The sequence below is a fragment of the Oncorhynchus gorbuscha genome, linkage group LG18 (genome assembly GCF_021184085.1).
Source record: "Oncorhynchus gorbuscha isolate QuinsamMale2020 ecotype Even-year linkage group LG18, OgorEven_v1.0, whole genome shotgun sequence".
Taxonomy (NCBI): domain Eukaryota; kingdom Metazoa; phylum Chordata; class Actinopteri; order Salmoniformes; family Salmonidae; genus Oncorhynchus; species Oncorhynchus gorbuscha.
The window spans coordinates 5,483,958-5,509,247 of record NC_060190.1 but is presented as its reverse complement, the minus strand read 5'-3'; the positions used below and the strand labels follow the sequence as shown (position 1 = coordinate 5,509,247).

The 25,290-nt window shown below is 44.2% G+C and overlaps 2 protein-coding genes across 3 annotated transcripts in view; one reads left to right on the top strand and one right to left on the bottom strand.

Annotated features, from left to right (window-relative positions):
• Positions 1–21,774, bottom strand: part of LOC124002649 (cytohesin-4-like) — a 33,185-nt gene extending 11,411 nt beyond the window's left edge. The window contains exons 1-3 of the mRNA XM_046310235.1: positions 21,374–21,774; positions 551–633; positions 256–320 (exon numbers count right to left, since the gene is read on the bottom strand). Coding sequence (XP_046166191.1) covers positions 256–320; positions 551–633; positions 21,374–21,392 — 167 coding nt within the window. The 5' untranslated portion in view covers positions 21,393–21,774. The remainder of the gene's footprint in view (positions 1–255; positions 321–550; positions 634–21,373) is intronic.
• A 588-nt stretch (positions 21,775–22,362) lies between these two features.
• The window catches only part of LOC124002651 (ras-related C3 botulinum toxin substrate 2-like), a 28,141-nt gene continuing 25,213 nt past the window's right edge, over positions 22,363–25,290 (top strand). The window contains exon 1 of one of the 2 annotated variants that reach the window (XM_046310239.1): positions 22,363–22,541. In XM_046310239.1, the coding sequence (XP_046166195.1) occupies positions 22,507–22,541 (35 nt within the window). In that variant the 5' untranslated portion in view covers positions 22,363–22,506. The remainder of the gene's footprint in view (positions 22,542–25,290) is intronic. The other variant, XM_046310238.1, reaches the window with a different exon arrangement.

Here is a 25,290-nt window from a genome sequence, read left to right as displayed (position 1 = left end):
GGCTATGAATAGGGGGTGATTAGGGAATGAATAGGGGTTGAGCAGGCTATGAATAGGGGGTGAGCAGGCTATGAATAGGGGGTGAATAGGGAATGAATAGGGGTTGAGCAGGCTATGAATTGGGGGTGAGCAGGCTATGAATAGGGGGTGAATAGGGAATGAATAGGGAATTAATAGGGAATGCACAAGCCTAATGGTTAAAAAGAAGAACAGTGATAATGGTTAAGGAAGGATAAAAGATTAAAGACCACTCACTTCTCCTCTGTAGACTCAAAGTCTTGAACTTCAGCCATGACTTTGTCAATCTCCATCTTTAGCTTCTGGAAAAGGATGTTCAGACAAGGGTGATTCATAGACCATAGACCTCTGTGTGTGTGTGTGTGTGTGTGTGTGTGTGTGTGTGTGTGTGTGTGTGTGTGTGTGTGTGTGTGTGTGTGTGTGTGTGTGTGTGTGTGTGTGTGTGTGTGTGTGTGTGTGTGTGTGTGTGTGTGTGTGTGTGTGTGTGTGTGTGTGTGTGTGTGTGTGTGTGTGTGTGTGTGTGTGTGTTTACCTGGATGTCCTCTAGCAGGTCTCTCTTATGCATATTCATGCTCTCAATCTCCAACCTCTCATCTGCAGTGAAATCTGAAGACACTGTAGTGGAGACACGACAACAGGAAGGTTATTATCTGAAGACACTGTAGTGGAGACACGACAACAGGAGGGTTATTATCTGAAGACACTGTGGTGGAGACACGACAACAGGAGGGTTATTATCTGAAGACACTGTAGTGGAGACATGACAACAGGAGGGTTATTATCTGAAGACACTGTAGTGGAGACACGACAACAGGAGGGTTATTATCTGAAGACACTGTAGTGGAGACACGACAACAGGAGGGTTATTATCTGAAGACACTGTAGTGGAGACACGACAACAGGAGGGTTATTATCTGAAGACACTGTAGTGGAGACACGACAACAGGAGGGTTATTATCTGAAGACACTGAGGTGGAGACACGACAACAGGAGGGTTATTATCTGAAGACACTGTGGTGGAGACACGACAACAGGAGGGTTATTATCTGAAGACACTGTAGTGGAGACACGACAACAGGAGGGTTATTATCTGAAGACACTGTAGTGGAGACACGACAACAGGAGGGTTATTATCTGAAGACACTGTAGTGGAGACACGACAACAGGAGGGTTATTATCTGAAGACACTGTAGTGGAGACACGACAACAGGAGGGTTATTATCTGAAGACACTGTAGTGGAGACACGACAACAGGAGGGTTATTATCTGAAGACACTGTAGTGGAGACACGACAACAGGAGGGTTATTATCTGAAGACACTGTAGTGGAGACACGACAACAGGAGGGTTATTATCTGAAGACACTGTAGTGGAGACACGACAACAGGAGGGTTATTATCTGAAGACACTGTAGTGGAGACACGACAACAGGAGGGTTATTATCTGAAGACACTGTAGTGGAGACACGACAACAGGAGGGTTATTATCTGAAGACACTGTAGTGGAGACACGACAACAGGAGGGTTATTATCTGAAGACACTGTAGTGGAGACACGACAACAGGAGGGTTATTATCTGAAGACACTGTAGTGGAGACACGACAACAGGAGGGTTATTATCTGAAGACACTGTAGTGGAGACACGACAACAGGAGGGTTATTATCTGAAGACACTGTAGTGGAGACACGACAACAGGAGGGTTATTATCTGAAGACACTGTAGTGGAGACACGACAACAGGAGGGTTATTATCTGAAGACACTGTAGTGGAGACACGACAACAGGAGGGTTATTATCTGAAGACACTGTAGTGGAGACACGACAACAGGAGGGTTATTATCTGAAGACACTGTAGTGGAGACACGACAACAGGAGGGTTATTATCTGAAGACACTGTAGTGGAGACACGACAACAGGAGGGTTATTATCTGAAGACACTGTAGTGGAGACACGACAACAGGAGGGTTATTATCTGAAGACACTGTAGTGGAGACACGACAACAGGAGGGTTATTATCTGAAGACACTGTAGTGGAGACACGACAACAGGAGGGTTATTATCTGAAGACACTGTAGTGGAGACACGACAACAGGAGGGTTATTATCTGAAGACACTGTAGTGGAGACACGACAACAGGAGGGTTATTATCTGAAGACACTGTAGTGGAGACACGACAACAGGAGGGTTATTATCTGAAGACACTGTAGTGGAGACACGACAACAGGAGGGTTATTATCTGAAGACACTGTAGTGGAGACACGACAACAGGAGGGTTATTATCTGAAGACACTGTAGTGGAGACACGACAACAGGAGGGTTATTATCTGAAGACACTGTAGTGGAGACATGACAACAGGAGGGTTATTATCTGAAGACACTGTAGTGGAGACACGACAACAGGAGGGTTATTATCTGAAGACACTGTAGTGGAGACACGACAACAGGAGGGTTATTATCTGAAGACACTGTAGTGGAGACACGACAACAGGAGGGTTATTATCTGAAGACACTGTAGTGGAGACACGACAACAGGAGGGTTATTATCTGAAGACACTGTAGTGGAGACACGACAACAGGAGGGTTATTATCTGAAGACACTGTAGTGGAGACACGACAACAGGAGGGTTATTATCTGAAGACACTGTAGTGGAGACACGACAACAGGAGGGTTATTATCTGAAGACACTGTAGTGGAGACATGACAACAGGAGGGTTATTATCTGAAGACACTGTAGTGGAGACACGACAACAGGAGGGTTATTATCTGAAGACACTGTAGTGGAGACACGACAACAGGAGGGTTATTATCTGAAGACACTGTAGTGGAGACACGACAACAGGAGGGTTATTATCTGAAGACACTGTAGTGGAGACACGACAACAGGAGGGTTATTATCTGAAGACACTGTAGTGGAGACAACAGGAGGGTTATTACAACAGGAGGGTTATTATCTGAAGACACTGTAGTGGAGACACACGACAACAGGAGGGTTATTATCTGAAGACACTGTAGTGGAGACACGACAACAGGAGGGTTATTATCTGAAGACACTGTAGTGGAGACATGACAACAGGAGGGTTATTATCTGAAGACACTGTAGTGGAGACACGACAACAGGAGGGTTATTATCTGAAGACACTGTAGTGGAGACATGACAACAGGAGGGTTATTATCTGAAGACACTGTAGTGGAGACACGACAACAGGAGGGTTATTATCTGAAGACACTGTAGTGGAGACACGACAACAGGAGGGTTATTATCTGAAGACACTGTAGTGGAGACATGACAACAGGAGGGTTATTATCTGAAGACACTGTAGTGGAGACACGACAACAGGAGGGTTATTATCTGAAGACACTGTAGTGGAGACATGACAACAGGAGGGTTATTATCTGAAGACACTGTAGTGGAGACATGACAACAGGAGGGTTATTATCTGAAGACACTGTAGTGGAGACACGACAACAGGAGGGTTATTATCTGAAGACACTGTAGTGGAGACACGACAACAGGAGGGTTATTATCTGAAGACACTGTAGTGGAGACACGACAACAGGAGGGTTATTATCTGAAGACACTGTAGTGGAGACATGACAACAGGAGGGTTATTATCTGAAGACACTGTAGTGGAGACATGACAACAGGAGGGTTATTATCTGAAGACACTGTAGTGGAGACACGACAACAGGAGGGTTATTATCTGAAGACACTGTAGTGGAGACATGACAACAGGAGGGTTATTATCTGAAGACACTGTAGTGGAGACACGACAACAGGAGGGTTATTATCTGAAGACACTGTAGTGGAGACATGACAACAGGAGGGTTATTATCTGAAGACACTGTAGTGGAGACATGACAACAGGAGGGTTATTATCTGAAGACACTGTAGTGGAGACACGACAACAGGAGGGTTATTATCTGAAGACACTGTAGTGGAGACATGCAACAGGAGGGTTATTATCTGAAGACACTGTAGTGGAGACATGACAACAGGAGGGTTATTATCTGAAGACACTGTAGTGGAGACACGACAACAGGAGGGTTATTATCTGAAGACACTGTAGTGGAGACATGACAACAGGAGGGTTATTATCTGAAGACACTGTAGTGGAGACATGACAACAGGAGGGTTATTATCTGAAGACACTGTAGTGGAGACATGACAACAGGAGGGTTATTATCTGAAGACACTGTAGTGGAGACACGACAACAGGAGGGTTATTATCTGAAGACACTGTAGTGGAGACACGACAACAGGAGGGTTATTATCTGAAGACACTGTAGTGGAGACACGACAACAGGAGGGTTATTATCTGAAGACACTGTAGTGGAGACACGACAACAGGAGGGTTATTATCTGAAGACACTGTAGTGGAGACACGACAACAGGAGGGTTATTATCTGAAGACACTGTAGTGGAGACATGACAACAGGAGGGTTATTATCTGAAGACACTGTAGTGGAGACATGACAACAGGAGGGTTATTATCTGAAGACACTGTAGTGGAGACACGACAACAGGAGGGTTATTATCTGAAGACACTGTAGTGGAGACATGACAACAGGAGGGTTATTATCTGAAGACACTGTAGTGGAGACATGACAACAGGAGGGTTATTATCTGAAGACACTGTAGTGGAGACACGACAACAGGAGGGTTATTATCTGAAGACACTGTAGTGGAGACATGACAACAGGAGGGTTATTATCTGAAGACACTGTAGTGGAGACATGACAACAGGAGGGTTATTATCTGAAGACACTGTAGTGGAGACACGACAACAGGAGGGTTATTATCTGAAGACACTGTAGTGGAGACATGACAACAGGAGGGTTATTATCTGAAGACACTGTAGTGGAGACACGACAACAGGAGGGTTATTATCTGAAGACACTGTAGTGGAGACATGACAACAGGAGGGTTATTATCTGAAGACACTGTAGTGGAGACATGACAACAGGAGGGTTATTATCTGAAGACACTGTAGTGGAGACACGACAACAGGAGGGTTATTATCTGAAGACACTGTAGTGGAGACATGACAACAGGAGGGTTATTATCTGAAGACACTGTAGTGGAGACATGACAACAGGAGGGTTATTATCTGAAGACACTGTAGTGGAGACACGACAACAGGAGGGTTATTATCTGAAGACACTGTAGTGGAGACATGACAACAGGAGGGTTATTATCTGAAGACACTGTAGTGGAGACATGACAACAGGAGGGTTATTATCTGAAGACATTGTAGTGGAGACATGACAACAGGAGGGTTATTATCTGAAGACACTGTAGTGGAGACATGACAACAGGAGGGTTATTATCTGAAGACACTGTAGTGGAGACATGACAACAGGAAGGTTATTATCTGAAGACACTGTAGTGGAGACACGACAACAGGAGGGTTATTATCTGAAGACACTGTAGTGGAGACACGACAACAGGAGGGTTATTATCTGAAGACACTGTAGTGGAGACACGACAACAGGAGGGTTATTATCTGAAGACACTGTAGTGGAGACATGACAACAGGAGGGTTATTATCTGAAGACACTGTAGTGGAGACATGACAACAGGAGGGTTATTATCTGAAGACACTGTAGTGGAGACACGACAACAGGAGGGTTATTATCTGAAGACACTGTAGTGGAGACATGACAACAGGAGGGTTATTATCTGAAGACACTGTAGTGGAGACATGACAACAGGAGGGTTATTATCTGAAGACACTGTAGTGGAGACACGACAACAGGAGGGTTATTATCTGAAGACACTGTAGTGGAGACATGACAACAGGAGGGTTATTATCTGAAGACGGGAGAAGAGAAGGAGATGGTAAAGAGGAGAGAGGAGAAGAGAAGGAGAGAAGAGATGGAGGAAGAGAAGGAGATGAGAGGAGAAGAGAAGGAGATGAGACGAGAAGAGAAGGAGATGGTAAAGAGGGAGAGAGGAGAAGAGAAGTAGAGAAGAGATGGAGGAAGACAGATGAGAAGAAGGAGGAGAGATTATCTGGAAAGACAAGGAGATGAGAGGAGAAGAGAAGGAGATGAGAGGAGAAGAGAAGGAGATGGATGAAGAGAAGGAGAGAAGAGATGGAGGAGACATAGACAATGGAGGAGAGAAGGAGATTATCTGGAGGAAGACTGTAAGGAGAGAAGAGATGGAGGACACGAAGGAAGAGAGATGGAGTTATTATCTGAGAGACACTGGAGGAAGAGACAGACAACAGGATGGAGGAAGGTTATTATCTGGAGGAAGACAAGTAGAAAGAGATGGAGACAGAAGGAGAGAAGAGATGGAGGGTTATTATCTGAAGACACTGGAGTGGAAGGACAAGAGATGGAGGAACAGGAGGAGAGAAGAGATTAGGAAGAAGACAGAAGAGATGGAGGAAGAGAAGAGAGAACAGAGATGGAGGAAGAGAAGTATCTGGAGGAAGACAAGTAGAGAAGAGATGGAGGAAGAGAAGGAGAGAAGAGATGGAGGAAGAGAAGGGTTGGAGGATCTGAAGACACTGTAGATGGAGGACAGAGAAGAGATGGAGGAAGGAAGGAGAGAAGAGATGGAGGAACTGAAGGAGGAAGAGAAGGAGAAAGAGATGGAGGAAGAGATCTGAAAGACAAGGTAGTGGAGAATGAGAGAAGAAAGGAGGTTAGATGGAGGAAGAGAAGGACTTGAAGAGATGGAGGAAGACAAGGAGAGAAGATGGATCTGAAGACACTGTATGGAGGAAGAGAAGTAGAGAAGAGATGGAGGAAGAGAAGTAGAGGTTATGGATCTGGAAGAAGAGATGGAGGAAGAGGAGACAGAGAACAGGAGAAGATAATGAAGAAGAGATGGAGAGAAGAGATGGCGAATGATGCACTGGCAGACTCAGTGTGAGATTGACGGATCACCACCTCAAGCCGACAACAGGAAGAGAAGTGAGAAGAGATGGAGGAAGAGAAGGAGAGAAGAGATGGATTAAGAAGAAGGAGAGAAGAGATGGAGGAAGAGAAGTAGAGAAGAGAAGGAGGAAGAGAATGAGAGAAGAGAAGGAGAGAAGAGATGGAGGAAGAGAAGTAGAGAAGAGATGGAGAGACAGAGAAGGAGAGAAGAGAAGGAGAGAAGAGATGGAGGAAGAAAGGAGAGAAGTGGATCTGAAGACACTTAGGAGACAACAACAGGAGGAGGAATTATCTGAAGACACTGTAGTGGAAGAGAAGTAGACAACAGGAGAAGAGAATGAGATTATCTGAGATGGAGGAAGAGTGTAGAGAAGAGGAGGAGATTATCTGAAGGACAAGAGAAGTAGAGGAGAAGGAGAGAAGAGAAGGAGGAAGAGAAGTAGATGGTTAGAAGAGATGGAGGAAGAGAAGGAGAGAAGAGATGGAGGAAGAGAAGTAGAGAAGAGAAGGAGAAGAGAAGGAGAGAAGAGATGGAGGAAGAGAAGTAGAGATCTGAGAAGAGATGGAGGAAGAGAAGGAGAGAATCTGAAGACATGGAGGAAGAGAAGGAGAGAAGAGATGGAGGAAGAGAAGGAGAGAAGAGATGGAGGAAGACACTGAGAGTGGAGATGGAGGAAGAGAAGTAGAACAGAAGGAGACTAGAGAATGAGAGAAGAGATGGAGAAGACTGGAGTGAGAAGTAGACAGAGATGGAGGAAGAACAGGAGAGGTTATGGATCTGAAGACACTGGAGGAAGAGAAGTAGACACGACAACAGGAAGGAATGAGAGAAGAGAAGGAGAGAAGAGATGGACTGTAGAAGAGATGGAGAGAAGAGAAGGAACAGGAGGAGATGGAGGAATCTGGAGGAAGACACTGAGAAGTGGGGGAAGAGACACGACAACAGGAGGGTTATTATCTGAAGACATGGTTTCACCTACCACAGGTCCCCATTTCTGGAGGAAGAGAAGTAGAGAAGACAAGGAGGAGGAGTTATTATCTGAGGACACTGAGTGTAGACAAGAGAAGGAGGAAGGTTGGAGGAAGAAGAAGGTGAGACACAGATGGAGGAAGATCTGAAGACACTGTAGTGGAAGGAGGAAGAGAAGTAGAGAAGGAAGGAGACCTGAGATGGAGGAAGAGAAGGAGGAAGAGATGGAGGAAGACACTGTAGAGAAGAGAAGGAGAGAACAGGAGGGTTATTATCTGAAGACACTGTAGTAGAGACAGACAACAGGAGGAGATTATCTGAAGACACTGTAGGAGAGAAGAGATGAGGAAGAGAAGGAGAGAAGAGATGGAGGAAGAGTGTTAGACATTGGAGGAAGAGTCTGAAGACACTGTAGTGGAGAGAACAACATGGAGGAATCTGGAGACACTGAGATGGAGGAAGAACAAGTAGAGAAGAGAAGGAGAGAAGAGATGGAGGAAGAGAAGTAGAGAACTGAGAAGGAGACAAGAGAAGGAGAGACAACATGGAGGAAGTTATTATCTGAAGACACTGTAGAGAAGACATGGAGGAACAGGAGGGTTATTATCTGAAGAGAAGTAGAGAGACAACAACAGGAGGGTTATTATCTGAAGACACTGTAGAAGGAGACACGACAACATGGAGGAAGATTATCTGAAGACATGGTGGGAAGACAACAGGAGAGGTTAGATGGAGGAAGACACTGTAGTGAGAGACATGGAGCAAGAGAAGGAGACAAGAGATGGAGGAAGAGAAGGAGAGAAGATTATCTCAGGACACTGAAGTAGAGAAGAGATGGAGGAAGAGAAGAGAGAAGAGATGGAGGAAGAGAAGGAGAGAAGAGATGGAGGAAGAGAAGGAGACTGAAGAGATGGAGGAAGAGAAGGAGAGAAGAGTGGATTATCTAGAGAAGAGAGGAGAGACTGGAGGAAGAGAAGTAGAAAGAGGAAGAGAAGGAGAACAAGAGAGGAGAGAAGATCTGTAGAGAAGAGAAGTGAGAAGTGGAGGAAGAGAAGGAAGAAGAGATGGAGGAAGAGAAGTAGAGAAGAGATGGAGGAAGAGAAGGAGAGAAGAGATGGAGGAAGATAGGAGAGACACTGATGGAGGAAGAGAAGGAGAGACTTATGGAGGAAGAGAAGTAGAGAAGAGATGGAACAGAGAAGGAGAGAAGAGATGGAGGAAGAGAAGGAGAGAAGAGATGGAGGAAGAGAAGTAGAAAGAGAAGGAGAGAATTGAGAGAAGAGATGGAGAGAAGAGATGGACTGAGAAGTAGAGAAGAGATGGAGGAAGGAAGGGTTCCCTTATCTGGAAGAGAAGGACTGAAGAGATGGAGAGAAGAGAACAGGAAGTTATTAGAGATGGAGGAATGAAGTAGACTGAGATGGAGGAAGAGAAGGAGAGAAGAGATGGAGGCTGTGAAAAGTAATGCAAGGAGAGAAGAGATGGAGGAAGAGTAGAGAAGAGAACTGAGAAGAGTTAATGAGAGAAGAGATGGAGGAAGAGTGTAGAGAAGAGAAGGAGAGAAGAGATGAGGACTGTAGTGAGAAGAGATGGAAAGGAAGTTAGAATTATTATCTGAAAGAGGACTGTAGTAGAGAAGAGACAAGAAGAGATGGAGGAAGAGAATTATCTGAGATGGAGGAAGAGAAGTAGTGAAGAGAAGGAGAGAAGGAAGGAGAGAAGAGAAGGAGAGAAGAGATGGAGGAAGAGAAGTAGAGAAGAGAAGGAGAGAAGAGATGGAGGAAGAGAAGGAGAGAAGAGATGGAGGACTGTAGGAGAGAAGAGATGGAAAGAGAAGTTAGAATCTGGAGGAAGAGAAGGAGAGAAGAGATGGAGGAAGAGTGAGAGAAGAGATGGAGGAAGTTATTATGGAGGAAGACTGTAGAGAAGAGAAGGAGAGAAGAGAAGGAGAGAAGAGAAGGAGAGAAGAGATGGAGGAAGAGAAGTAGAGAAGAGAAGGAGAGAAGAGATGGAGGAAGAGAAGGAGAGAAGAGATGGAGGAAGAGAAGTAGAGAAGAGAAGGAGAGAAGAGAAGGAGAGAAGAGAAGGAGAGAAGAGATGGAGGAAGAGAAGTAGAGAAGAGATGGAGGAAGAGAAGGAGAGAAGAGATGGAGGAAGAGAAGTAGAGAAGAGATGGAGGAAGAGAAGGAGAGAAGAGATGGAGGAAGAGAAGGAGAGAAGAGATGGAGGAAGAGAAGTAGAGAAGTGGAGGAAGAGAAGACAACCAGAGATGGAGGAAGATCAGAGAAGACTGTAGTCGAGAAGGAGAGAAGAGATGGAGGAAGAGAAGGAGAGAAGAGATGAGGAAGAGAAGTAGAGAAGAGAAGGAGAGGTGAGATGGAGGAAGAGAAGTAGAGAAGTTTCTGTCAAGGAGAGAAGAGAAGGAGAGAAGAGAAGGAGAGAAGAGATGGAGGAAGAGAAGTAGAGTCATGAGGAAGAGAAGGAGAGAAGAGATGGAGGAAGAGAAGTAGAGAATTGGAGGAAGAGAAGGATGAAGAGATGGAGGAAGAGAAGGAGTTCAGTGGAGGAAGAGAAGTAGAGAAGAGAAGGAGGAAGAGAAGGAGAGAATAGATGGAGGAAGAGGGAGGATTGAAAAGGAAGAGGAGATAGAGGAGAAGAAGAAGAACATGAGGAGGATGATGACAAAAGATGAGGAGGAAAATGGAGGAGGAAGAGGAAGAAGCGTCCGTTCAGAAGCACCAGAAGTCCACAACATCTCATCAGATGGCCGACAGTTAAAAACAAATCCCTGTTACTTACATCTGCAAGATAATCTTAACCAAATGAAAAGCACATTACAGGCAAACCACTGAACCGACCACAGGAGAGATTTAGCATCAAATGAACAGGAAGAAGGCCAGAATATGACTAGTATCGTTCATAGGAATGATACCAGTCATCACCACAAGCCATTCAGATACAGCACACAGGTATCCCATCACATTGTGTTTCCACTCTCTCTTTCACAACCCTTCATCCCACAACTGTCTGTCTATACTCCCACCTGATGAGCTCTCGGCTCCTAACGTTGTGTGTGGTATGCAAATGCATGAGCTACTGTGTTAATGCAATAGTGAATGTGATATTACCCAGTTCACTTATAGCAGGCTAGATATCCAGACACACCATGTTGGGGTGTTTTCTATGTGTTGGTGAAGCTGTGAAAAGTAATGCATTAGGAGGGATATAAAAGAACTGCAAAGAGCTTCTAACCAAACTCACGTTGTTTATCTTCATCCAAGCATGGCAGCCATGAGCCATGGTTGGGGGTGTGTGTGTGTGTGTGTGTTGTGTGTGTGTCATGTCACTGTGTGTGTGTGTCATCAAGTGTGTGTGTTCCCCTTTCTGTGTGTGTGTCTGTGTGTGTGTGTGTGTGTGTGTGTGTGTGTGTGTGTGTGTGTTGTGTGTGTGTGATGTGTGTAGTTATGCATCCATGCGAACCAGAGGAGGGTGTTGGCTCTAACTTAAGAGGTTAATGAAAAATATCAACAAGCAGCAGTTTTGGTTAGTTAGTGTTAGATATGGGTTATTATACTGTGTTAACAGCTAACCACTAGTTCTCTGTTCTACAGCCTTCATACAGCCTGTAATATGACCCGAAACTCACACACTGACATGACCAAAATACTATTTAGCTTCAAAATAATCTGTGTAACTCCATTAAATTATTTATGTAATAATTTACAATGCATTTTAACAAGAAATGCAATTTAGCTACGTAATAACATTTTTTGTATCTCAAGGAAATGAAGTTTGGAGATGCTATATTTATGTAACACATAATAAAACAAGCCAGGTCCCAGACATGTCTGTGCTGTTGTCAACTCATGGCTATAGCATGGCAATGAGTGACAAGGACTTGGTATGATACCACAAACAGACTGTCACTCGGGCTACAATAAGTCCTCCATCCTTTTAGGTGTCATGACAACTGAGCATGAAGGTGCCATTCAGTCACCAAGGTGTTACTACCATTCCCCTTTCTGTCATGATCACTGTAGTCGTTCAGTCATCAAGGTGTTACCATTCCCCTTTCTGTCATGATCACTGTAGTCGTTCAGTCATCAAGGTGTTACCATTCCCCTTTCTGTCATGATCACTGTAGTCGTTCAGTCATCAAGGTGTTACCATTCCCCTTTCTGTCATGATCACTGTAGTCGTTCAGTCATCAAGGTGTTACCATTCCCCTTTCTGTCATGATCACTGTAGTCGTTCAGTCATCAAGGTGTTACCATTCCCCTTTCTGTCATGATCACTGTAGTCGTTCAGTCATCAAGGTGTTACCATTCCCCTTTCTGTCATGATCACTGTAGTCGTTCAGTCATCAAGGTGTTACCATTCCCCTTTCTGTCATGATCACTGTAGTCGTTCAGTCATCAAGGTGTTACCATTCCCCTTTCTGTCATGATCACTGTAGTCGTTCAGTCATCAAGGTGTTACCATTCCCCTTTCTGTCATGATCACTGTAGTCGTTCAGTCATCAAGGTGTTACCATTCCCCTTTCTGTCATGATCACTGTAGTCGTTCAGTCATCAAGGTGTTACCATTCCCCTTTCTGTCATGATCACTGTAGTCGTTCAGTCATCAAGGTGTTACCATTCCCCTTTCTGTCATGATCACTGTAGTCGTTCAGTCATCAAGGTGTTACCATTCCCCTTTCTGTCATGATCACTGTAGTCGTTCAGTCATCAAGGTGTTACCATTCCCCTTTCTGTCATGATCACTGTAGTCGCTCAGTCATCAAGGTGTTACCATTCCCCTTTCTGTCATGATCACTGTAGTCGTTCAGTCATCAAGGTGTTACCATTCCCCTTTCTGTCATGATCACTGTAGTCGTTCAGTCATCAAGGTGTTACCATTCCCCTTTCTGTCATGATCACTGTAGTCGTTCAGTCATCAAGGTGTTACCATTCCCCTTTCTGTCATGATCACTGTAGTCGTTCAGTCATCAAGGTGTTACCATTCCCCTTTCTGTCATGATCACTTCCCCTTTCTGTCATGATCACTGTAGTCGTCAGTCATCAAGGTGTTACCATTCCCCTTTCTGTCATGATCACTGTAGTCGTTCAGTCATCAAGGTGTTACCATTCCCCTTTCTGTCATGATCACTGTAGTCGTTCAGTCATCAAGGTGTTACCATTCCCCTTTCTGTCATGATCACTGTAGTCGTTCAGTCATCAAGGTGTTACCATTCCCCTTTCTGTCATGATCACTGTAGTCGTTCAGTCATCAAGGTGTTACCATTCCCCTTTCTGTCATGATCACTGTAGTCGTTCAGTCATCAAGGTGTTACCATTCCCCTTTCTGTCATGATCACTGTAGTCGTTCAGTCATCAAGGTGTTACCATTCCCCTTTCTGTCATGATCACTGTAGTCGTTCAGTCATCAAGGTGTTACCATTCCCCTTTCTGTCATGATCACTGTAGTCGTTCAGTCATCAAGGTGTTACCATTCCCCTTTCTGTCATGATCACTGTAGTCGTTCAGTCATCAAGGTGTTACCATTCCCCTTTCTGTCATGATCACTGTAGTCGTTCAGTCATCAAGGTGTTACCATTCCCCTTTCTGTCATGATCACTGTAGTCGTTCAGTCATCAAGGTGTTACCATTCCCCTTTCTGTCATGATCACTGTAGTCGTTCAGTCATCAAGGTGTTACCATTCCCCTTTCTGTCATGATCACTGTAGTCGTTCAGTCATCAAGGTGTTACCATTCCCCTTTCTGTCATGATCACTGTAGTCGTTCAGTCATCAAGGTGTTACCATTCCCCTTTCTGTCATGATCACTGTAGTCGTTCAGTCATCAAGGTGTTACCATTCCCCTTTCTGTCATGATCACTGTAGTCGTTCAGTCATCAAGGTGTTACCATTCCCCTTTCTGTCATGATCACTGTAGTCGTTCAGTCATCAAGGTGTTACCATTCCCCTTTCTGTCATGATCACTGTAGTCGTTCAGTCATCAAGGTGTTACCATTCCCCTTTCTGTCATGATCACTGTAGTCGTTCAGTCATCAAGGTGTTACCATTCCCCTTTCTGTCATGATCACTGTAGTCGTTCAGTCATCAAGGTGTTACCATTCCCCTTTCTGTCATGATCACTGTAGTCGTTCAGTCATCAAGGTGTTACCATTCCCCTTTCTGTCATGATCACTGTAGTCGTTCAGTCATCAAGGTGTTACCATTCCCCTTTCTGTCATGATCACTGTAGTCGTTCAGTCATCAAGGTGTTACCATTCCCCTTTCTGTCATGATCACTGTAGTCGTTCAGTCATCAAGGTGTTACCATTCCCCTTTCTGTCATGATCACTGTAGTCGTTCAGTCATCAAGGTGTTACCATTCCCCTTTCTGTCATGATCACTGTAGTCGTTCAGTCATCAAGGTGTTACCATTCCCCTTTCTGTCATGATCACTGTAGTCGTTCAGTCATCAAGGTGTTACCATTCCCCTTTCTGTCATGATCACTGTAGTCGTTCAGTCATCAAGGTGTTACCATTCCCCTTTCTGTCATGATCACTGTAGTCGTTCAGTCATCAAGGTGTTACCATTCCCCTTTCTGTCATGATCACTGTAGTCGTTCAGTCATCAAGGTGTTACCATTCCCCTTTCTGTCATGATCACTGTAGTCGTTCAGTCATCAAGGTGTTACCATTCCCCTTTCTGTCATGATCACTGTAGTCGTTCAGTCATCAAGGTGTTACCATTCCCCTTTCTGTCATGATCACTGTAGTCGTTCAGTCATCAAGGTGTTACCATTCCCCTTTCTGTCATGATCACTGTAGTCGTTCAGTCATCAAGGTGTTACCATTCCCCTTTCTGTCATGATCACTGTAGTCGTTCAGTCATCAAGGTGTTACCATTCCCCTTTCTGTCATGATCACTGTAGTCGTTCAGTCATCAAGGTGTTACCATTCCCCTTTCTGTCATGATCACTGTAGTCGTTCAGTCATCAAGGTGTTACCATTCCCCTTTCTGTCATGATCACTGTCAGTCACTGTTCAGTCATCAAGGTGTTACCATTCCCCTTTCTGTCATGATCACTGTAGTCGTTCAGTCATCAAGGTGTTACCATTCCCCTTTCTGTCATGATCACTGTAGTCGTTCAGTCATCAAGGTGTTACCATTCCCCTTTCTGTCATGATCACTGTAGTCGTTCAGTCATCAAGGTGTTACCATTCCCCTTTCTGTCATGATCACTGTAGTCGTTCAGTCATCAAGGTGTTACCATTCCCCTTTCTGTCATGATCACTGTAGTCGTTCAGTCATCAAGGTGTTACCATTCCCCTTTCTGTCATGATCACTGTAGTCGTTCAGTCATCAAGGTGTTACCATTCCCCTTTCTGTCATGATCACTGTAGTCGTTCAGTCATCAAGGTGTTACCATTCCCCTTTCTGTCATGATCACTGTAGTCGTTCAGTCATCAAGGTGTTACCATTCCCCTTTCTGTCATGATCACTGTAGTCGTTCAGTCATCAAGGTGTTACCATTCCCCTTTCTGTCATGATCACTGTAGTCGTTCAGTCATCAAGGTGTTACCATTCCCCTTTCTGTCATGATCACTGTAGTCGTTCAGTCATCAAGGTGTTACCATTCCCCTTTCTGTCATGATCACTGTAGTCGTTCAGTCATCAGTCATCATGATCACTGTAGTCGTTCAGTCATCAAGGTGTTACCATTCCCCTTTCTGTCATGATCACTGTAGTCGTTCAGTCATCAAGGTGTTACCATTCCCCTTTCTGTCATGATCACTGTAGTCGTTCAGTCATCAAGGTGTTACCATTCCCCTTTCTGTCATGATCACTGTAGTCGTTCAGTCATCAAGGTGTTACCATTCCCCTTTCTGTCATGATCACTGTAGTCGTTCAGTCATCAAGGTGTTACCATTCCCCTTTCTGTCATGATCACTGTAGTCTGTAGTCGTTCAGTCATCAAGGTGTTACCATTCCCCTTTCTGTCATGATCACTGTAGTCGTTCAGTCATCAAGGTGTTACCATTCCCCTTTCTGTCATGATCACTGTAGTCGTTCAGTCATCAAGGTGTTACCATTCCCCTTTCTGTCATGATCACTGTAGTCGTTCAGTCATCAAGGTGTTACCATTCCCCTTTCTGTCATGATCACTGTAGTCGTTCAGTCATCAAGGTGTTACCATTCCCCTTTCTGTCATGATCACTGTAGTCGTTCAGTCATCAAGGTGTTACCATTCCCCTTTCTGTCATGATCACTGTAGTCGTTCAGTCATCAAGGTGTTACCATTCCCCTTTCTGTCATGATCACTGTAGTCGTTCAGTCATCAAGGTGTTACCATTCCCCTTTCTGTCATGATCACTGTAGTCGTTCAGTCATCAAGGTGTTACCATTCCCCTTTCTGTCATGATCACTGTAGTCGTTCAGTCATCAAGGTGTTACCATTCCCCTTTCTGTCATGATCACTGTAGTCGTTCAGTCATCAAGGTGTTACCATTCCCCTTTCTGTCATGATCACTGTAGTCGTTCAGTCATCAAGGTGTTACCATTCCCCTTTCTGTCATGATCACTGTAGTCGTTCAGTCATCAAGGTGTTACCATTCCCCTTTCTGTCATGATCACTGTAGTCGTTCAGTCATCAAGGTGTTACCATTCCCCTTTCTGTCATGATCACTGTAGTCGTTCAGTCATCAAGGTGTTACCATTCCCCTTTCTGTCATGATCACTGTAGTCGTTCAGTCATCAAGGTGTTACCATTCCCCTTTCTGTCATGATCACTGTAGTCACTGTAGTCGTTCAGTCATCAAGGTGTTACCATTCCCCTTTCTGTCATGATCACTGTAGTCGTTCAGTCATCAAGGTGTTACCATTCCCCTTTCTGTCATGATCACTGTAGTCGTTCAGTCATCAAGGTGTTACCATTCCCCTTTCTGTCATGATCACTGTCAGATCACTGTAGTCGTTCAGTCATCAAGGTGTTACCATTCCCCTTTCTGTCATGATCACTGTAGTCGTTCAGTCATCAAGGTGTTACCATTCCCCTTTCTGTCATGATCACTGTAGTCGTTCAGTCATCAAGGTGTTACCATTCCCCTTTCTGTCATGATCACTGTAGTCGTTCAGTCATCAAGGTGTTACCATTCCCCTTTCTGTCATGATCACTGTAGTCGTTCAGTCATCAAGGTGTTACCATTCCCCTTTCTGTCATGATCACTGTAGTCGTTCAGTCATCAAGGTGTTACCATTCCCCTTTCTGTCATGATCACTGTAGTCGTTCAGTCATCAAGGTGTTACCATTCCCCTTTCTGTCATGATCACTGTAGTCGTTCAGTCATCAAGGTGTTACCATTCCCCTTTCTGTCATGATCACTGTAGTCGTTCAGTCATCAAGGTGTTACCATTCCCCTTTCTGTCATGATCACTGTAGTCGTTCAGTCATCAAGGTGTTACCATTCCCCTTTCTGTCATGATCACTGTAGTCGTTCAGTCATCAAGGTGTTACCATTCCCCTTTCTGTCATGATCACTGTAGTCATCAAGGTTCAGTCATCAAGGTGTTACCATTCCCCTTTCTGTCATGATCACTGTAGTCGTTCAGTCATCAAGGTGTTACCATTCCCCTTTCTGTCATGATCACTGTAGTCGTTCAGTCATCAAGGTGTTACCATTCCCCTTTCTGTCATGATCACTGTAGTCGTTCAGTCATCAAGGTGTTACCATTCCCCTTTCTGTCATGATCACTGTAGTCGTTCAGTCATCAAGGTGTTACCATTCCCCTTTCTGTCATGATCACTGTAGTCGTTCAGTCATCAAGGTGTTACCATTCCCCTTTCTGTCATGATCACTGTAGTCGTTCAGTCATCAAGGTGTTACCATTCCCCTTTCTGTCATGATCACTGTAGTCGTTCAGTCATCAAGGTGTTACCATTCCCCTTTCTGTCATGATCACTGTAGTCGTTCAGTCATCAAGGTGTTACCATTCCCCTTTCTGTCATGATCACTGTAGTCGTTCAGTCATCAAGGTGTTACCATTCCCCTTTCTGTCATGATCACTGTAGTCGTTCAGTCATCAAGGTGTTACCATTCCCCTTTCTGTCATGATCACTGTAGTCGTTCAGTCATCAAGGTGTTACCATTCCCCTTTCTGTCATGATCACTGTAGTCGTTCAGTCATCAAGGTGTTACCATTCCCCTTTCTGTCATGATCACTGTAGTCGTTCAGTCACCAAGGTGTTACCATTCCCCTTTCTGTCATGATCACTGTAGTCGTTCAGTCACCAAGGTGTTACCATTCCCCTTTCTGTCATGATCACTGTAGTCGTTCAGTCATCAAGGTGTTACCATTCCCCTTTCTGTCATGATCACTGTAGTCGTTCAGTCATCAAGGTGTTACCATTCCCCTTTCTGTCATGATCACTGTAGTCGTTCAGTCATCAAGGTGTTACCATTCCCCTTTCTGTCATGATCACTGCTGTAGTCGTTCAGTCATCAAGGTGTTACATTCCCCTTTCTGTCATGATCAAGGTGTTACCATTCCCCTTTCTGTCATGATCACTGTAGTCGTTCAGTCACCAAGGTGTTACCATTCCCCTTTCTGTCATGATCACTGTAGTCGTTCAGTCACCAAGGTGTTACCATTCCCCTTTCTGTCATGATCACTGTAGTCGTTCAGTCACCAAGGTGTTACCATTCCCCTTTCTGTCATGATCACTGTAGTCGTTCAGTCACCAAGGTGTTACCATTCCCCTTTCTGTCATGATCACTGTAGTCGTTCAGTCACCAAGGTGTTACCATTCCCCTTTCTGTCATGATCACTGTAGTCGTTCAGTCACCAAGGTGTTACCATTCCCCTTTCTGTCATGATCACTGTAGTCGTTCAGTCACCAAGGTGTTACCATTCCCCTTTCTGTCATGATCACTGTAGTCGTTCAGTCACCAAGGTGTTACCATTCCCCTTTCTGTCATGATCACTGTAGTCGTTCAGTCACCAAGGTGTTACCATTCCCCTTTCTGTCATGATCACTGTAGTCGTTCAGTCACCAAGGTGTTACCATTCCCCTTTCTGTCATGATCACTGTAGTCGTTCAGTCATCACAGTGTTACTACCATTCCCCTTTCTGTCATGATCACTGTAGTCGTTCAGTCATCAAGGTGTTACCATTCCCCTTTCTGTCATGATCACTGTAGTCGTTCAGTCACAAGGTGTTACCATTCCCCTTTCTGTCATGATCACTGTAGTCGTTCAGTCACCAAGGTGTTACCATTCCCCTTTCTGTCATGATCACTGTAGTCGTTCAGTCACCAAGGTGTTACCATTCCCCTTTCTGTCATGATCACTGTAGTCGTTCAGTCATCAAGGTGTTACCATTCCCCTTTCTGTCATGATCACTGTAGTCGTTCAGTCATCAAGGTGTTACCATTCCCCTTTCTGTCATGATCACTGTAGTCGTTCAGTCATCAAGGTGTTACCATTCCCCTTTCTGTCATGATCACTGTAGTCGTTCAGTCATCAAGGTGTTACCATTCCCCTTTCTGTCATGATCACTGTAGTCGTTCAGTCATCAAGGTGTTACCATTCCCCTTTCTGTCATGATCACTGTAGTCGTTCAGTCATCAAGGTGTTACCATTCCCCTTTCTGTCATGATCACTGTAGTCGTTCAGTCATCAAGGTGTTACCATTCCCCTTTCTGTCATGATCACTGTAGTCGTTCAGTCATCAAGGTGTTACCATTCCCCTTTCTGTCATGATCACTGTAGTCGTTCAGTCATCAAGGTGTTACCATTCCCCTTTCTGTCATGATCACTGTAGTCGTTCAGTCATCAAGGTGTTACCATTCCCCTTTCTGTCATGATCACTGTAGTCGTTCAGTCACCAAGGTGTTACCATTCCCCTTTCTGTCATGATCACTGTAGTCGTTCAGTCACCAAGGTGTTACCATTCCCCTTTCTGTCATGATCACTGTAGTCGTTCAGTCATCAAGGTGTTACCATTCCCCTTTCTGTCATGATCACTGTAGTCGTTCAGTCACCAAGGTGTTACCATTCCCCTTTCTGTCATGATCACTGTAGTCGTTCAGTCACCAAGGTGTTACCATTCCCCTTTCTGTCATGATCACTGTAGTCGTTCAGTCACCAAGGTGTTACCATTCCCCTTTCTGTCATGATCACTGTAGTCGTTCAGTCATCAAGGTGTTACCATTCCCCTTTCTGTCATGATCACTGTAGTCACCAAGGTTCAGTCATCAAGGTGTTACCATTCCCCTTTCTGTCATGATCACTGTAGTCGTTCAGTCACCAAGGTGTTACCATTCCCCTTTCTGTCATGATCACTGTAGTCGTTCAGTCACCAAGGTGTTACCATTCCCCTTTCTGTCATGATCACTGTAGTCGTTCAGTCATCAAGGTGTTACCATTCCCCTTTCTGTCATGATCACTGTAGTCGTTCAGTCACCAAGGTGTTACCATTCCCCTTTCTGTCATGATCACTGTAGTCGTTCAGTCACCAAGGTGTTACCATTCCCCTTTCTGTCATGATCACTGTAGTCGTTCAGTCACCAAGGTGTTACCATTCCCCTTTCTGTCATGATCACTGTAGTCGTTCAGTCACCAAGGTGTTACCATTCCCCTTTCTGTCATGATCACTGTCGTTCAGTCACCAAGATTCATGATCACTGTAGTCGTTCAGTCACCAAGGTGTTACCATTCCCCTTTCTGTCATGATCACTGTAGTCGTTCAGTCACCAAGGTGTTACCATTCCCCTTTCTGTCATGATCACTGTAGTCGTTCAGTCATCAAGGTGTTACCATTCCCCTTTCTGTCATGATCACTGTAGTCGTTCAGTCACCAAGGTGTTACCATTCCCCTTTCTGTCATGATCACTGTAGTCGTTCAGTCACCAAGGTGTTACCATTCCCCTTTCTGTCATGATCACTGTAGTCGTTCAGTCACCAAGGTGTTACCATTCCCCTTTCTGTCATGATCACTGTAGTCGTTCAGTCACCAAGGTGTTACCATTCCCCTTTCTGTCATGATCACTGTAGTCAGTCACCATGTTACCATTCCCCTTTCTGTCATGATCACTGTAGTCGTTCAGTCACCAAGGTGTTACCATTCCCCTTTCTGTCATGATCACTGTAGTCGTTCAGTCACCAAGGTGTTACCATTCCCCTTTCTGTCATGATCACTGTAGTCGTTCAGTCATCAAGGTGTTACCATTCCCCTTTCTGTCATGATCATTCTTCCCAGTGTTGTGAAACAGGAGGGACGTCAGTGGAAAGGAAGGAAAGGACATAGTTCCTCTTGCAAGACCATGAAAACGTATATTAATTTGTAGAAAATCTGTTACAATGATGTTAAAAACAGGTAGGGCAATTCAAGATAATAATGCCTACCGCTATGATTACTTTTGGTAGCAATGCTTCCATTCACAGGTGAGAATAACATTTTAGACCCTGAATTGAAATGCAATAACAACTTAAAAAAGTGAACTTACCCATTTGGCAAACGGTCATTGGCACACAGGAGAAACGGTCCAACTCGGTAGCCTACGGACCCTATAACCTACAGGTATTTAAAAATGACAAAGTGACAAACCGGTGTCATCCATGCAAACTCCACAGCGCAAAGATGTAAAGTGACAGTCAGAGGATCTTGTTGCAACACACCCTCTCTCTCCCGGCACATTATAGGGCTCGAGGCTACTGGTGAAAATCAACGTCGTCAGAACAGAAGTTGCTACATCCGCAATGATGGAGCAACTGCCTCAATGTAGATTTATGTTACAGTTTACAGTAAAGTGTTTACTTGAAAACGAAACAAATGTTATAATCAAAATGACGAGTAGGCTATTGGATTTTGTGTAATGTATAAATAGACTTTCACGAAGTGGTTATTGACACGTTGAACAGAATTAACCAAAAACAGACTGAGGGAAAGAAAACGGTTCATCATTGATAAATTGCACCAAAACGCCCTCTAGTGTTTTTAAATGACCATTACAGTTCAGTCAACAAGGCCCAAAAGTTATTTATAGATGAGCAACTTATTTTCATTGAAAGAGTCAGTGACGATGAAGATGATGATGATTATAATGTATTTGTATATTTGTATATAAATGTATGATGTATATTTCAAACATGTCTTGCATTTCAATGTGTGATGGCAGGCTATCTTTGCTGTGTGTGTGTGGGGGGGGTCTGTGTATGTGTGTTTGTGCATTCTACAACAGTGAAAGAGAGAGACAGAGAGAGACAGAGATAGGGAGAGGAAGAGAAAGCGAGAGATCACTCAGTGATCGATAGAGGGAGATCACTCAGTAATCAAGAGAGAGAGTGAGAGAGATTACTCAGTAATTGAGAGGGAGAGAGAGATTACTCAGTAATTGAGAGGGAGAGAGAGAGATTACTCAGTAATTGAGAGAGAGAGAGAGAGAGAGAGAGAGAGAGAGAGAGAGAGAGAGAGAGAGAGAGAGAGAGAGAGAGAGAGAGAGAGAGAGAGAGAGAGGTGAGTGCTGTAGCAACTTCCTGCTGTTGCATGAGGCATTGAGTTGCAGTTATTTTCTCTCTGTCTGAAACTCTGACAGACTGTTGCACAGAGAGAAGCGGGAGCTGACTGAAGCTAAGCAGGATGCAGGCTATCAAATGTGTTGTTGTGGGAGATGGGTAAGTGCTTTTCATTTTATTTTATCACATGATATCTTAGTGCTGTGGTTTAGTCATTGGTTCAATGAGCGATCGAACCCTACAGGAGTTGTATTGGCCTCTCAGTATGTGAAGCCAAGAGTGGATGCTTGTTGATGTCTTCACTTTCTCTGTCCTGGGTGACTTCAAGAGCTTCTCTTTCTGTTCTCTTTTTACATCTACAGAAATACGTGTACAGATATTTCCATTCACACATCATGTAACAGATAATGAACATGAGTCTGTTGAGAGACCCAGAGGTTTGTTGATACCACTAATCAGGTGTATCCAAAGATATAGAGTTAAAACAGCTTCCACCGTTAGTGCCGTTCCCTACGACTCATTACCTAGTTCATCATTAGTTGACTAACAGACAACTACTATCTTTCATCCAGCTCTGTTGAATCTGAACCCCAAAGCCAACTTCAATGGACTCGTATGGCAGAATAGAGCACTGTGTAACGTGGGACAGTCGTGGTTGTGGATAGGAGAAACCGACACAGTCATAGCAGCTGTATAGTACACGCCAGGACATGCGTTTAAAACGCTGCCTTGTAAGAGGATCACTGGGACAATTAGGTGCCCTAATTCCCTATGTAGTGCACTACTTTTCACCAGAGCCCCTGGGCCTTGTTCAACAGGAAGGCACTATATAAGGAATAGGATGCCATTTGGGAAGCACAACATGTGTTGTTCAGAGCAGCTGAAACAAGGTAAATACACACATCATGAAGGAGTGATTTGATTGGCTCATAATAGAATAGAATAGAATAGAATAGAATAGAATAGAATAGAGTGGCTGGTAAATCTATCTCTGTTATTGATGGTCATAACACATGGACCAGTCGTCCTATCTATAGTGTGTACAGCTTGATTTCAGTTCACTTGTCTGACATGTTCAAGGTTGTGTTTTGCAACTCAAAGGCGTGTCATGTCACACACAGTTTGTTTGATGGGTCAGAGACAAAAGTCAGGGTTTTCATCTACAGTTTGTATGGAGGCCCCCATTTCTGTTCTCATGCTTGACATTGTCTGTGAATTCATGGAACTGTGAGGTATGTTAAAACACTGGACACCAAGATGTCCTATCAGACCTGGTTTACTAGGACAATGAGAGATGATGAGGTAGAGGTCATATTGTTAGGAGAGGGGTGTGTCCTATCAGACCTGGTTTACTAGGACACTGAGAGATGATGAAGTAGAGGTCATATTGTTAGGAGAGGACTGTGTCCTATCAGACCTGGTTGACTAGGACACTGAGAGATGATGAGGTAGAGGTCATATTGTTAGGAGAGGGGTGTGTCCTATCAGACCTGGTTTACTAGGACAATGAGAGATGATGAGGTAGAGGTCATATTGTTAGGAGAGGGGTGTGTCCTATCAGACCTGGTTTACTAGGACACTGAGAGATGATGAGGTAGAGGTCATATTGTTAGGAGAGGACTGTGTCCTATCAGACCTGGTTTACTAGGACACTGAGAGATGATGAGGTAGAGGTCATATTGTTAGGAGAGGGGAACATGGCCTTACAGAGAGGGGAGTGTTGTTGTTGTTGTCATATTCATTGTGTCATGATGTCCATCAGCTATACAAAGATGAGGGGACATCAGTGTCCAGACAGTTATTGTCTGTGTACCAAATTACACCCTATTCCCGATGTCGTGCTGGTCAAAGGTAGTGCACTACATAGACCCTTATGGGCCCTGGACAAAAGTAGTGCACTAAGTAGGGAATAGGGTGCCATTTGGGACATGGAGAGTGTAAACAACCTGTTTTCAGTGTACAGTAATCGGTGAGTTCACTTCACAGGTTATTATTCAATAGATGATATACCTAAACAGGTGATTGTAAAGGGATGGGTGGTAAGAGAGAAGGAGGGGATGGAGATCATGGGTTCCATATAGAACCCTCTGTGGAATGTGAGATAAATACCAAAAAGGATCTATTTCCTGTTTTTCAGTGCTGCCTGACTGACAGTTTTAATCAGGGCTCGTATTCACAAAGTGTCTCAGAGTAGGAGTGCTGATCTAGAATCAGTTTAGGCTTTGAGATCACAAAGAACGAGACATGGGGGACCTGATCCTAGATCAGCACGCCTTGTCTGAGATGCTTCCCATTGCCACATTTTGTCAGCATCATTTACACAAGCCCCCTGCTTGTAACATTAGCTCATATATTACAGTGTTGTATGTTTATCACGATTAGCTGTTGTGTAATATGCCAAATAATATGCAGACATTGTCTCCAGCCTCTGTCTCTTAAACAAGTGTTTTTGGTGAAGGAGGAAGGAGGTTATGGTAAAAACCCAGACAGACTCATCACTCTCTAAAACACAAGCTGGCTTCCTGTAAACCATGTGACCTACTCTGGTTGCCGTGGTTATGAGCCCTTGTCAACCTCTGTGACCTCTGTGAGTAGCACGCTGGATATGAGTGTTTGTAAAAAATGAGACAAATGGAAATATTGAGTACAAAACAAACTGAAAAATGACAGAGTATTTGTGTTTGTTTATTTTCTCATATCTAATGTGATGAAGATGCACGTTGTTTCCAATGAGGAAGAAGATAGACTGAGAGATAGAGACCTGTAGTCATCATACTAGAAGGCCGAGGAGGAAGAAGATAGACTGAGAGAGATAGAGATCTGTAGTCATCATACTAGAAGGCCATGCTACATCTTCTTCAACAACGGTTCAGTGGAAAAACAAGATGTCCGCCGAGGAGGAAGAAGA